Raw genomic sequence first — 14751 nt, forward strand, 5'->3', positions numbered from 1 at the left:
GCTTGATTTATCTAGGATTATCTCTGAATTAGGTATTGTATTTTACTCGATTTCGCGAGCACACACTTCTAAACTCTATGGGCTACATTATTTGTCTACATTGCAGGGTGTATGTGTTTTGGGTGACAATAAAACATTGTCGAAATGACCGATCCTTTTGTATAAAATGAGAATGAGAGAATTTAATTATCCTTCGAGGTGTAATAAATTGAAAAACGGAGCATAACACTAATTAGGTTGGAATTCTGTTAAATGTTAATTAGGTTGTTTAGTGTAATATTAATGTTTACATGCCGTAGATAATTTCCTTCAACCCACGTAGTATATTATATTCTGTCAAAACAAATTAAAATCGGTGTCTGCATTTAACCACATTTACATATTCATTATAGTTTGTATTTATTTACGTGTTTAAATTTTAGATCTTTAATAATATTTAAATGAATTCAATTCGTTTATTAATTCATTGCGGAGACACTACTGACAGTGGTTTCTTAATCAGAGTGTCCTGAGAAAATATACATTAAAAAAATATGAGAATTATATTGTCCTTTAAAACAACATATTTAAGACAAGAGGAGTCATTATCAGGCTATATGCCACATGCCATTTAAAAACTAGAAAACTTTTAAGAGTAGCTGGGCACAGAAACATCAAGGTTGTAATGTTCAGCAATACCTGAGTGATAACGTCGAATTAGAATCTGAAGAAAAAGAGGTGTACAGCAACGACTCACTGTTACCAGTAAAGTGCTTTCATATGTAAGAACTTCTTTGGTACATGTTGTTACAATGTCTAGACAAATTTATATAGACCTTATAATTCGAACTATTGTTTAAACAAAACTCATTTTTGTATTTACGGACAACAATGCTCACCCATATCGAACCTAAGAGGTTCAGAACCTTCTTAGAGAAGGCAAAACTGAAAGAATGAAGTGGTCACCACTTCCTCCAGATTTGAACCGAATTGAGCTAGAATGGGATTAGTTATCCAGACTAGTTCTAACTTAACTACAGGCTGCAGTTGAAAAATGGAAAAATGGCCCTCAATAATATATTGATAATCTAATGAGAGGCATACACAATGCTTTATTAAAAAGCAGGGGTGGAAATACGAGAACTAAATTAAACTGTTAACTTATATTTTTATCATTTTTGATGATTCGTTGATAAAGCAGGTATTCTAGTATTATTTCTGTTTAACTTAATTATTTTCCATTTGATAAATGTTAAAATGTTTTAATTATGCATAAAATTTTAATAATAACGTTAATATTATTTAATATTATAGTATATTTTAAAATATTAAATTAAATTTTATGTGATGTAGCAGAAATTTTATTATTACCCAACATTTTAAAATAATTGGATATTTCACAAGTAATTTTTAATCCATCAAACAAATGAAACAACGTTAATGTAATGAATTAACGTACGTAGTGATAGCAGTTTAATAATGCAATCAATAAATTAGATGAGACTAATGAAAAATAAATAACATAATCGAATCGTCTTCGGGGTAGCAAACATTATTTAATTTCGCGCCAATGAATCTTAACAGTGACGTAGAGCGAGATGAAACGTGGGGAATAGATTGAATTAATACCTGAGTTATTAAGTCCCGACTCGAGTTTCCTTCTAGGTCAAATCAAATTTGCTACGACTCGAGATTTAATATCGCAACGTACGGATCCATTGTGAAATAATTGTAAACGGTCTTCCGAATGGACCAACATAAGCTCTGCCCATTAATCCAATTTGGATCCGTTTGAAATTATTTTAGTTTTAAAAGGGCGCAATTGAATCATTCATTTTTAACATCGAATCCCAGCGTCGACTAATTATTTCCAGTAGTAATCCAATTATACGGGACTAATTTTACCTGGATTGTAACGCGAATTGAACTCGAAAAATAGTTGAAAGCTGGCAAAGAAAAGTGTCCACGTAGAGCTGACGTTCGCTACGTCAATGCCTGTACGCAAATCGAATCACATTTTCCAAAGAGAAATTAAACCGTGACGAACGCAAAAAACGTTAATTGACGAGTATAAAATTACATATATCAAATTTCGACGACGAGTTTCTGAACTAAATAGGAGATTCCAAACGTGGAGCGGATTTTAGCGAACTCGAATTGTTTGATGTGGTGAAATTAAACTAGATTACAAATTTGCGGTTTTGTTTAAATTTTTATTATAACATTTCTGAAGGTCTTTCAGGTTACGGCATATTTAATATTGTGATTTTTTGAAGCCTAGAATAAATTTCCCGCAACGATTATAGAAAAATATGAAAAATGTCACAACAAATACTCATTTAAATACATATAATATTCAATTTTATTCATAGCCGAAGCTGAGGAGTATTTCTCGGGGAAGCTTTTATACCGAATCGAGGCAAGAATGACAGGAAACCCGTAACGAGATTTAAGTTGTGTGAGTAAATTCTTCGAGAGTAAATTCGGTAAACTTTGTTATCATCGCAAACTTTCAAATAAATTACCACACTTCAATAATGGCAGCGCTTACATTAAAAGACACTTAGCCCGATACTGGGACATGAAATCTGATTATTAGGTGACTGGCGGCATTTCCATAATTTCCAATTTAATTACGAACCAACCAACCGCAACAGTTATGACGAGTTGAGAGCGGCATTTTTGCCGACGCATCATTCCTATATTGCTAATTAATTTTATTTCCTTAGATTACGCTCAATATTATCCTTAAGCAAAATATTAATAATATTTTGAAATTGATAATCTTCTAAATTCAGTTCATTATGATAAAAGAGCTTTAAGTTATATTCGTTTTTCATAGAATTAATCATGATGATATTAATGCCAAATCATGATTAAAATTAATGAATCATTAGGACGCATTCGCCATTTTCACCACTTAGTTAACTTACCAACAATTTGTACATTTCACTAATAGTTCATCGGGTCTCACAACAACATTCCATCTATTCCCTTGATGGCTGTTCTGACTAATTAAGTTTCCATTTTCACATAAAGCATTAAGCCAGTCCACAATTAAACAATTTACAATATATATTTAATTAATGTTTTTGTTTAAACAAATTACTTACATATTAATTCCGATTAAATAAGTAAAATAGAAACTTTGACGAAAAATCTTATGTTTACCCTTTAAACATAATTAATAACAATGTTGTTTGTTCATGTATTAATTATTTCAAATTATGCAAATATTGATTTTAATTTAAATCATAAGCACATTGCCAATTTACTTCGAAATGTAATCTATAAATTTCTCATCTGGTAATCGAATTATACTAAAAACGTATACCCCCAAATATTTATAGTTAAATAAGAAAACTAATTCAATTTAGATTTACCTAAAATTTGGTACGTGTTGCAAACCTAAAATCGAGATTAGATTGTAAAATTATGTGATATATGGGAGTTGGAAACAAGTGGCCAGTTGCACCAATAGTTCAATCATTTTCACCATTAAACTACGATTAGGTAGCTGAAGTTCGGGAACTCCAGAACACTTATATTTCATCATGAGTCCTGAAGGTCCGTTTTAATAAAGATTTGTTATCCCTTTCCCTGGAACTGAGACAATCCAATTAGGATATAATGTGCGAATCAATAATTAACATTGTAAAACCGATTACAAAGTTTCTTTTGAATTTCCAGACTTTCATAAAACAAATAGATATGGCTTTAGTTATTGCGGTTTTATTTGCTGGATAAGCTTTATTGGGAAATTAAAGCGTCATAGATAAAGACATTAGAGTAAACTACACTTTGTTAAGTAGTAAACGCAAAAAGTTATTTTATTGTTATAGTAGTTTTCCTTTTTCTTAAATTCTAAATAACTAATAAACTAATAATTTTTTTTTAGTTTCTAGTATTATATATTTTTTTATATAACTATCGAATTATATATTTAGAAATAAGTTTGATTTATTGAATAAAACTTAATAGATGAGTTATCTCAATTAATAAGACATAGAGAAACTTCAAATATTAGTGCTTACAGAGTTGCCTAGTTTGCAGGTACTGACATAACTTATGGTGCTTAGTAGAGATGGGAATACCGTTTCCACAAAAATCACCCGCTCCAAGCGACCGCTCCACGAAAATACCGCGACAAAATAACGTTATTTTGTGGAGCGTTATTTTTATAACTATATCGTCTCCGAGTTCGACAGTATGTCGCGATGTATTGTCGCGACAATGCGATCCGTTCCTTGGAATCTCAGCGATTCCGAATGACTTGTTTCATAAATTTTTATATAAAATATATTAAACCAAAGATCTAAACTAAAACTGTGTTTAGATAAGGGCATGTACAGATTTTGAAAAAATCGCCTTCGAGACGTAATTAATGAATGGCCTCTAAGAGTGTGATTTATTTGTATTATATAAACAACACTTGGAAAGATTTTGGGCTTACGAACTTTTAAGACGTAATTTTTAATTTAGATGACTTGACTTCGATCATCTTACCAGAAGTGTACAATAAAACGAAAGAAACAATGAATAATGTAAATACAGTTTTAATTATAATCAAAACTTGTAAATTCATAAGTAATGTTTAATTTTTGTTATGTATTTTATTATTTTTAATTAAATTTTAAATTATTTTTTTTTTAAATAAATTTATTTGTTGAGTCATTGAGTTCTTTTATATTGGTAAATAAAATAATTTAATTTACAAAAAATGTTTTTTTTTTTTCATACCATGAACCATGGTGAACCTATAATTCAATATGTTTTGTTTGAATTTATTACTTTATGAATGTATTTTTATACCGCGAAGTATGAAACGGAACGGTCTGGAACGCGAATCGCAATACTACTCAGTACCTAGTTATTTCGTCGCTAGGAGCGCGACTAAACCGTTCCACAATATTACAGCTCCAAAATCGCGGTGTTAAAATACCGACACATCTTTAGTGCTTAGTGAAGTTGTCCAAAAATTTAAGTGATGTCGACTATTAACGTGAAGCTCAATGTTTCAGTATATTAATGTAGAATTCTGTAAATTAACATCTGAAACGTAAGCTCGGCAACAGACGTCGCAGAATTCCTTAATTGTTCTGTTAAAGCGGCCTCTACAATGTATGCTTAAAACTAAAGTAGTCTAACCTAAAAATTTGACAGCTGTTTTAATGTAAAATCAATAAATAAAAATAGCTTCAAAACAAGATATATTCGATTAATTTTCTTTGTGCAAAATGGTGACTTTTAACAAAGGTTCACCGGAAACTGACAGGTACGAACAATCTCCAAATTATATGGACATAAATGGGCCACCAGACATTGATGACAATGATGAGGAAGGAGTTTATGCTGGCTATGAACCTCTTGGTATGCAAGATTATGAAGAAATGAATGTGGAAAGTGACGAAGAGGAACACGAAGGTAATAACTTGTATTTTAATAACCCCATAATAAAACAATTTTATTGTTTAGACACGCAAGAAGTAAATAATACCCAGGATTCAAGTGTACCTCAAATAGAACCTATTGAAAATGAATTAATAAGAGAAGTTTGGTCTGCACCTGCTTCAGGTGATATACCATTAGATGAGAATAAAATTGATGAAATTAAACAGCTGATGAAGGGAATAACTTTGCCAGTAGGTTCAATGCCAGATTGGGTCAACAATGAGGAAATTGTTAATAGTTTAATACACAAGACAAAACAGAGTAAATGAATAATGATTTTAAGCAATGAGTGATATTTATTGTATATTAGGTTAATTGTAATTCTTAGTTTTAATAATATGTATAAAATATATTAACTAATTTTATTATGTATTATAGAATATTGAATAAAATGTCAAATATATTTAAGTTGCTTATTTTTTAATTAAATACAACATAACATATGATATATTAATTTATTTTTATTTTAAATTATAATACAAAAATTTTTCACATCTATATTTACAAATATATGTATCTATTAAGTACAAAATAACACGTATATACAAAAGAATTATACAACATGAATAATAAAAACAAACTATCATATGGAAGTCTTCATTTAAACATTTTTATTGTCTACCAAACATAATAATTTCAAAAAATTAAAGAGGTGCAAAATTGCGTCTAGATCAATATCTATCTTACACTAAAGCATTTTAAGGGTAGATATATTTTTCAAGGTTATTTTCAATAATAATATACCTGATTTTATTTTTTTATTCAATGGTTTTACTATCAATATAATTAGTTGCCTAAAAGGAAAAATCATTGAATAAAAAGGTTTTGGGAATATTTAACTGGTATTACTGTATACCCGTTTGTAGAACTTTTTTCGCAGATTTACACGAATGTTATGTAAATGTGTGGATAATAAATTTTTTTCGACTACAACACGAATATTCTCTAAAAAAATGTAAAAAATAACTTACATTAAAAGTATATCACAACTTGTATATAAAAAACCTATTTTAAATGAAACAACGTGAAAATGTCACTGGCCATATTGGCTTTGAGTATTATTTCGCTTATAACTATTTAAAATAATTGTGAGGAAAATCAATTTCAAAATTCCTTAATTAAAAATGACTGTTACATATTTCATATATTTAGCAAACTCATAATATGACATTAATATCTAGAAATAATATTACTGTAACAAATAGTTTCATGCAAATAGAATGTAGTTTAAAACAATGTCATTTTGGTTTGTACGGTAACTTTACAATTTTTTTTTGGAAATTATACAGAATATTTGTATTCTTCCAAAAAAAATCAAATCAAATGTCCTTTGCCATTCCATTAATATCAACCTCTAATGACTTAAAGCTAGATCACTGCACATCAGAAATGTTAAGTCTCAGTTTTCCTAAACAAAAGAGTAGTTTTATGATCTGCTATTCAATTGCCATCTTTGTGTCTCTAAATTACTATTGCATCTCTCCGCCGTTATACCCTTGACATCGGTATACCTCGTGTCCAAGCACAACGGATACCTGGAATGTCTCAAAAGACCGCCGGGCTCAATCATGTGCCATTTCTGGTTCTCCGAACCGTCGCAAATCCTCATCACAACCTGCGAACCCTTCATGTAATTCATAAGACTTAAGCACAAGTCGTGATGTTTAATCAGTCCACCGCTTGTCAGGCTCCATTCCTGGTTGCCTCCAGTGTGGTGACATTGATATAAACCGACACTGCCGTCCAGTAGGTGACCCATTGTGTCCAGGCAGTAAATACCTTGTCTCAATTCACCTGTTTTCGAAGCTGTAGAATGGGGAATGGATAGTTCCGGATATACATTTTCTAGGTACCATTTGAAGGATTTACATTTCAGCCGTTCTCTTAATTCCATTCGCTCTGAAATACTATACCCAACAAAATGAGTAATTAATTTGTTCTGTGGTTAAAAATAAAATGCTTACTCTCCAAATGGAACATTTTTAGCTAGAGGCACTGATGCGTAATAGAAATTCTTGTAGTCATCCATCCAAACTTCAGCAGCCCTTCTGGTATTCTTTGCGAAAACGTTTCCGCTTCCTCCTGGGAATGTGTAAGGATGTCTTTTTCTGAAGACGTGACCAACCTAAAAGCAAACCTTTAAGATACGATAAGTGACTGGTTAGTTAACGTACTCTGCTACACGGGATAATTTCTAAACTGCCTCCGCATTGCCAAACTCTAAAGGATATCTCCAAATTTTCGCCACCCCACACGTCCATTTTCATATCGTACTTGCCCAAATGGGCAAAATATTCCTTGTCTATCACAAATAATCCGCCAGCAATCATTGGAGTCCTTATTGCCTGATACAAGAAAAAAGAACATTATTTATATATAAATAATCCTGAATAATTTAAGATATCCTTTCATTTATATTTTAACCACTGAAAAATGTAACACATTATAAATTCAAATGTACTTCAGCCCCTCGTAAATCCGTATAGAATAGGATAGCAAGGCATTTGATCACAGTTTCAGGTGAATTTAACGGTTGCTGAATTCCAGCCCGAGTTAAAAATAATACACCCTCGCTCGGCAATTTATTTCCCCGAGTTTCCGTACACTTACTTTAATCTCGTTTGCGGCACCAATTAAGATTCATAATAACGACTCAGGACGATGTTACGAATCTCTTCAAATGAATGGTACCTCTACATGCTTGTCTATGTCATTTAATGAATATTTTTATGTAATAGAAAAACGTTACCAAATTGTACTGTATTTTTGTATTAACTTGTAAAACTTTATATTTACCTGAGTAGGGTCTCGTTGTCTGTTTTCTCTTTCGGCGTAACTAAGATATTCCCATTTGAAGACGAGATTCCAGTCGAACCCTCCCCTCAAATCTGCCGAAGCCCCAATGTACTGGAACGTGTCCATGCTAATCACATCGATTACTGGACAAACCACTCTGGTCGGATCCTGTAGACAAAAAACGGGACGGTATTCAGATAACTTAATGGAGGATGGGGTGGAAATGGATAAGGGAATGCCATGCTTTGAAAGTTGATTTTAGGTTTTTTCTTTACGAAGAGTTCGACGGATAAATTTTGCATAGATAGGAATTGGGGGAAGCTGAAGGAGGAATCTCATTAAATACGAGTTTGGGGAAACTATGGCGCATACGGCAAATATTAAAATTCAAAATTGCTTTAAAAATAAAATCTCCACCGAAACTGTACAATAATCAATATTGTATGTTACTCTAAAGGTAAATATTTGAGGCGTATTTATTTTCATGCTAGTACTTTTATTATTTTTGTTTCCGGGCATTATTAAAGATTGTATGATTAAAATAGGAAAAATATATTTCGATGTGTAGGTTGAGGTAAAGTCTCGCACAACCCGAAAAACATTTTAGAACGGCCTCACAAAAACCGAAGCTCCGAACCATCCATTCATCATTAAAAATTCCTTTTGGATGTGGTCGCGGAACTCACCTCCGCAACGCGTTCCAGAAGTGGTTCGAGCCAATCGACGTTGCACTCGCAGTGACTGTCGAGGAACGTCAGCACGGAGGCGGTGGCCGCGTCCGCCCCCCGTACCCTCGACCGCATCAGGCCTTCGCGCCGATCGTTCCGCAGCACCCGCACCTTCTGGATCTTCGCCAACTCCTCGCCGTCGGCCGCTGCAATGAAGATTCAGAAACATATCAGAATTTATCTCTGTTGTGCATTTTTAATGGTTGTACAATGCAAAGTATATGTACGTACGATTGTCGCTAAAATCGTCCACCAAGATGATTTCCTTGATGAGATGTTCTGGACTTCTGTTAAGAACGCTGCAAAAGAAAAATTATCTTTGTTACAAAAAACAATTCAGAATATCTATAAACAGTTACTGTCAAATTAAACTGACACAGATAAATTAATTTAAATCGCCAAAATGGAATTTAAAGAGTTCATTAAACGCATTGAAGATAATAATTTTGATATTGATGAAGCTTTGGCGTTGGCGTCAGCAAAATATAAAATAGAAAGTAGTGATGATGAATGGGAAAAACCAAAACCAAAACCAAAGCCAAAGCCAAGAACCAAAAACACTCAAGTTAGAATTACTGCATCAAAAAAACCCAAAACTGAAACTCCAATTGATCTCGAAGAACCCAATCCCAAAAGTGATAATTATATAGACTCAATCAGATGTTATCACAAGGGATTAATGACTCAGGTTCTAAAAGACGTACCGAGAATGAATATGAAACAACTCAGAAAAGCTTTAGTTCGCGACTCATCAAAAAAATAATTACATATTAAAATATAAATTTATAAACGTAAACAAATGAAATAAATTGTTATTGTCAGATTAACTGTCATGTTTTATGTTCGTGGAAAATTAGTTTTTTAACGATGGCGTCATTACCAAATAGGGAAGATAAATCGACTGTTACAAACGTTCCAAAAGACGATAATCCATTAAAAAATGATGCCAGAAATTCACAAGTAAAAAAAATTAAAAATATAAATAAATATTCTCATGGCAAAATGTTGGACGATTTAAAAAATATCAAGGATTATCATGACGAAATTATACTTAAAGTCATGCCAGGAGTGCCAAGATTGAACTTCGCACATGTAAGAAAAGCTTTGGAAGAAGACTGAGTTATGTGGAAAATTATTGTATTTTGTTCGTTTGTTTGCAATTTTATCTATGTATCTGTTTCAATAAATAATTTGGAAAAAGATTACTGTTTTTTTTTTCATTATTTATTCTAAACCTTTGACATTGACATATAAATGTCTTTTTTTCACAATGGCCTCAAATTTTAAAGGAAAATATAATTTTAATAATCCATTAGGAATTAAGAAAGCCCCAAAAGTTGAAAAAACGAAAACTGGTCCTAAAACTGTCAAGAAAAGACCAGGTGTTCCAAAATTAGTGAAGTCTCAGAATGATGTCGCATCTATCCAAGAAACAGAATTTATAAAGAATTTTGGAAGATATCAAGATGAATTATTGCCTGAAGTACTAAAAGACATTCCAAGAATGAATATTAAACGGTTAAGAAGGGCTTTTAACTCATCGATTGCCTTAATAACTGACATGAAATAAAGTTGTTGATTAAATATATTGATGTTTTGATATTTTAAACCATAAACAATTTGTAAATAGTATTGTCAAACAGTTGACATTATCGCGCATCAAGAATGACATTGCTCGAATTAATTAAACGCATTATTCACAAGAATTCCAAAACTAATTTGATTACTGATGAAAAAAATTCAGACAGAAAAGACGATGCGGCGTTTGTCCCTTCGCCCAATCCAAAAATTATTAATTACTTGCAGAATGACTTGCTCCATGAAAATGATGTATATTATCCTGACGTTACAAAATTTGAAGTACCGAAAGACATGCCCATTATGGATTTTACACAACTAAGAGCGGCCTTAATGGAAGTATCACCAAGAGATTAAACATAATATCGAGTAACAAATTATTATATTTAATTTACTATCCGCATTAAAGATTTATCTTAATTAACTTAAAGTTTTTCATTTCAGATATAATCTACCTTTAATGGGAAAAGTTCGTATTGTCGTGATTTTAATTAAAAGACATTGTAGTAGAGTTGCCGCTTAATACAGCCCGACGTCGAACTATTTAAAAACAATATTTCTTGCCTATCGATTAAATAATTTCGCACGATGGCATTATAAAAAAAGACCACTGCCGCCTCGGGCACGTAACTGTATCATTTTATACGAAAATAAACCACCCTAGTAAAATTTATGCTTGTCATGTCCGGACTGTACAACAGCATATTTCATATTTATTATTAGCCCCCGGTTTTCTCCTTTCGGTTTACTTTTCCAAATAAATGCTCCTTTTATTTGTATTAATGCCGGCCTTACAACTTCAAGATACTGTCATTTTTTTCGCTTTATTCCGCCTGTCAGATTAATGATCCCGGCGTGTTATTTAAGCCGCCCAAATGGAAAAATATTGTAGCCAATCGCTTCCTGCTTGACAAAGAAATGCCCGGAAAGAGTAAAGTGCCAGCGTAATACACTTAACGACTCCGAAAATCTCTAAAATAGTTTTCAAAAGGAAGTTTTTCCATTCATTTTTAAACAGAATTTTTTACGTTCGCTCTAGTTGAACAACACTTTTATAATTAAAAAGTTAAAAGGTAAATTAATAGTGGACATTTATAAAAATTCAAAAACACTGAACCTTTAGTAAGTTACACTGTGAATCTAATTGAATCAACTTTCACCGCCCTTTAAGGAATAAAAACTTAATTTAACTTAATTAAACTAATTAATATTTACTTACCTAACGATGGTACGCAGGAGTGTTGATCTAGCTTCATTATGGAAGGTTATAATGACGCTTGTAGCTGGCAAGTCTGTTTTCCAGCGTCGTTTTCTGCACCTGCAACGAAACTCAGGAAATTAACACCGACACTTCAAGACTATGGAGACTAGGAGTATGAATATTTATTTTTATAGGTACGTTTAAATGTAGAGTATGTTCCAAACCTTCCATTAATGGTTTTAATAACGCAAGGAAAGTTTTGTCATTACTAATCTGGAATTATTGGTTATTTTAATGAAACGTTCTTGCTCAAAAACAGGCACGTTTGTATGATAAATTTGTAAAATTATGAAACTTATCACTTGATCTGAAATTTAATTAATATATTAATTTGCTATTTTTCTATAAATAACAAGAATAAGAATCCACGAAAACAACTAGAACTTGCTTCAAATCCTATGAATTGCCTTTAAAACCAATTTAATTTAACATTGTTAACTTTTGGAAAGTTGGATTTTATTTTTATTGAAACTGAAATCATTATTATGGTCGTACAAGCGAAGTAAGTTCGAAAGAAGGAAATGCTTTGTATTATTGAATATATTAAATGATTCAATTCGTTGAACATAATTTCATTCTATGCAATTTACTAGAATACGTAGTAAATATTTATGGTAATAAACAACCTTTAAAATATTTTTAATTATTAGAGGATTGCTTCAAAAACATTCATTGCGATATCTATTCACAACAAAGCATTTAAACATGTGCTATTACGTTGTGTTGACAGTTCTTTTGTGCTGCATTTGTAGTGTTGCTTTGGAAAACGACATTCAAAAGCTTTTACATATTGTGCAGGCAAATATTGATCATGCCAATAACTATAACCTTTCTACTGACAATCACGAAACTCTGAAGTCTAATTCTACGGAAACGATAGGTAAATTTTCTAATTAATAAGACAAATTGAAAATAGCACTTTCAGAGTATGGAGAATTCCATTTTATAATAGTGGGAGGTGGTACAGCGGGGTGCGTATTAGCAAACAGACTGTCAAGAAATTCCAAGTGGAGAATCCTATTGTTAGAGGCTGGGGATGAGGATAACGCGTTTAGTGAAATTCCTGGAATGACGAAGTATTTGCTCAAGTCCAAGATGAACTGGGGTTACTACACCACCCCTCAAGCATCATCGTGTCAAGGTTAAGACGAAACAAATCAATAAATAGACCAAGATTTTAATTGATGTGTTCTTCAGGGATGATGGATAAAAGATGTGCGGTTCCAAGAGGAAAAGTATTGGGAGGAAGCGGCACAATAAACGATCTGATTTATTCAAGAGGATCTCAAGAGGATTATGACTATTGGGAGAAACTAGGCAATACGGAATGGTCTTATAAGGATTTGGAAAAGTATTACTTGGAACTGGAACTTTGGCAGACATACGGCAATCGAAATTATCACGGTTTCCATGGGAGCTTAAATTGTAATCGCACGAAGCCAGACTCCGTGTTTTTGACGAAGTTTTTTGCAGCTCTTGCTAAAAAAGGGCATCGCCAAATTGATTATAATGTAGATCCCAAGCATGGAGTATCAAGGACTGTATTCAATATTAATTTTAACAAAAGAGTTACTGCTTTCACTTCATTTGTTAAAAATATTACCAACAGATCAAATTTGATTGTGTCAAAAAACTCTTTAGTAACAAAATTGTTAATTGATTCAAAAATGAATAGAACAAATGGAGTAAAATTCATAAGAAATAATGTTACATACATAGCTATTTGTACGAAAGAAGTAATTCTATCAGCTGGCTCTATTAATACCCCGCAAATATTAATGCTTTCAGGAATTGGACCAAAAGAAGTGTTAGCACTTCATAAAATTCCAGTAGTGAAAAATCTCCCTGTGGGAAAAAACTTACAAGAACATCCTAAGTTCATAGGATTAATTATTAAAACGAATTTAACAGAACATTATGGAAATATGAGCGAGAACTTGAGGAAATATTTTTATGCGGCTAAACCTTTAACATCAACTTCACCCGAATCTATTGGATTTTTAAAGTTTAAACAAAGTCACAATGACACCCCAGAAATTGAGTATTTAATGAATCCCGCCGAAATCTATGACAATATTACCAAGTTTAAATATAATTTTAATAAAAATATTGATGAGTTTATGACAAAATCACTAAAAGAGAATGCTTTTGTTATTAATTTGATACTGCTGCATGGTAAAAGTAGAGGACAAATTACTTTAAAGTCCAATGACCCCAAAGATTTTCCTCAAATTAATCTAAATATGCTTTCTGTCGATGAGGATGTAAAAATTATTTACCGTGCTATAAAATATTTCATTGACTTGCTAAACACCGAACCTATGAGAAAAATGGCAGCAACATTACTTCCACCAAACACTATTTGCGGAAACTACAAGTCACTGTCCAAGAAGTACTGGTACTGTGTAATAAAACAACTAACAGTACCTGCCAATAATCTAGTAGGTACAACAAGAATGGGACTTTCATCAAATTATTCTGTTGTAAATCATCAGTTGAAAGTTCATGGGATAGAGAATTTAAGAGTTGTTGATGCAGGAATAATGCCAGAGATTATTTCCGGACACACTAACGCCCCGACGTTTGTGATTGCATTAAAAACTGCAGATAGTATTATATTAGAAAATAGTGTATAAAATTATTTGAATAAACATATATTTTATTGATAAACAAAAACATATCTTGTTAATTAGCATATGGTAATTTCGAAGTAAATAATATTCTAAAATTAAATTTATTTTAATTTATGGACATATGAAATAACCCACTTTTTACTAGGTTCTAAAATATCTGATTGTCACAATAAAACAGTGCTATACATAATTTATTTGAGGAAATAAAATAAATTAATGATATTATTGATTAGTTTTATTTATATTACAAAATTTTTTTATTTTTCCAGATATAATTATCAATTTCTTGACTTTTTACTTGTTGATATTTGGAACTATGCAATTG

At 31.8% G+C, this 14751-nt stretch overlaps 3 protein-coding genes across 4 annotated transcripts in view; 2 read left to right on the forward strand and 1 right to left on the reverse strand.

Annotated features, from left to right (window-relative positions):
• The first annotated feature begins 5099 nt into the window (after positions 1–5099).
• LOC109609418 (uncharacterized) lies at positions 5100–5833 on the forward strand. The gene is made up of 2 exons (XM_020026079.2): positions 5100–5403; positions 5455–5833. Exons 1-2 carry the CDS (start codon positions 5217–5219, stop codon positions 5697–5699), a joined length of 432 nt encoding a protein of 143 aa, XP_019881638.1. The 5' UTR covers positions 5100–5216; the 3' UTR covers positions 5700–5833.
• Positions 5834–5871: 38 nt separating this feature from the next.
• The window catches only part of LOC109609380 (polypeptide N-acetylgalactosaminyltransferase 2), a 51061-nt gene continuing 42181 nt past the window's right edge, over positions 5872–14751 (reverse strand). Inside the window, exons 3-9 of the mRNA XM_049969405.1 lie at positions 11752–11850; positions 9186–9253; positions 8913–9100; positions 8227–8394; positions 7605–7775; positions 7395–7555; positions 5872–7337 (exon numbers count right to left, since the gene is read on the reverse strand). Of these exons, the coding sequence (XP_049825362.1) occupies positions 6857–7337; positions 7395–7555; positions 7605–7775; positions 8227–8394; positions 8913–9100; positions 9186–9253; positions 11752–11850 (1336 nt within the window). The 3' untranslated portion in view covers positions 5872–6856. The remainder of the gene's footprint in view (positions 7338–7394; positions 7556–7604; positions 7776–8226; positions 8395–8912; positions 9101–9185; positions 9254–11751; positions 11851–14751) is intronic.
• On the forward strand, positions 12641–14596 carry LOC126266167 (glucose dehydrogenase [FAD, quinone]-like). 2 transcript variants are annotated; one of them, XM_049969407.1, is made up of 3 exons: positions 12641–12934; positions 12991–13518; positions 13582–13693. In XM_049969407.1, coding segments are annotated over exons 1-3 (603 nt in total). In that variant the 5' UTR covers positions 12641–12861; the 3' UTR covers positions 13584–13693. The 2 variants fall into 2 exon arrangements, with proteins under 2 accessions (XP_049825364.1, XP_049825363.1); XM_049969406.1 differs by having other exon boundaries at positions 12991–14596.

Source organism: Aethina tumida, chromosome 7 (assembly GCF_024364675.1).
Source record: "Aethina tumida isolate Nest 87 chromosome 7, icAetTumi1.1, whole genome shotgun sequence".
Taxonomy (NCBI): Eukaryota; Metazoa; Arthropoda; class Insecta; order Coleoptera; family Nitidulidae; genus Aethina; species Aethina tumida.

Bases quoted from the DNA above. Each gene is read 5' to 3' on its own strand.
- LOC126266167 (XM_049969406.1), top strand. From the start codon at position 12,862: ATGACGAAGTATTTGCTCAAGTCCAAGATGAACTGGGGTTACTACACC. The intron at 12,935-12,990 runs GTTAAGACGAAA...TGTGTTCTTCAG, and splicing joins TCAAGCATCATCGTGTCAAG to GGATGATGGATAAAAGATGT.
- LOC109609418 (XM_020026079.2), top strand. From the start codon at position 5,217: ATGGTGACTTTTAACAAAGGTTCACCGGAAACTGACAGGTACGAACAA. The intron at 5,404-5,454 runs GTAATAACTTGT...TTTATTGTTTAG, and splicing joins TGACGAAGAGGAACACGAAG to ACACGCAAGAAGTAAATAAT.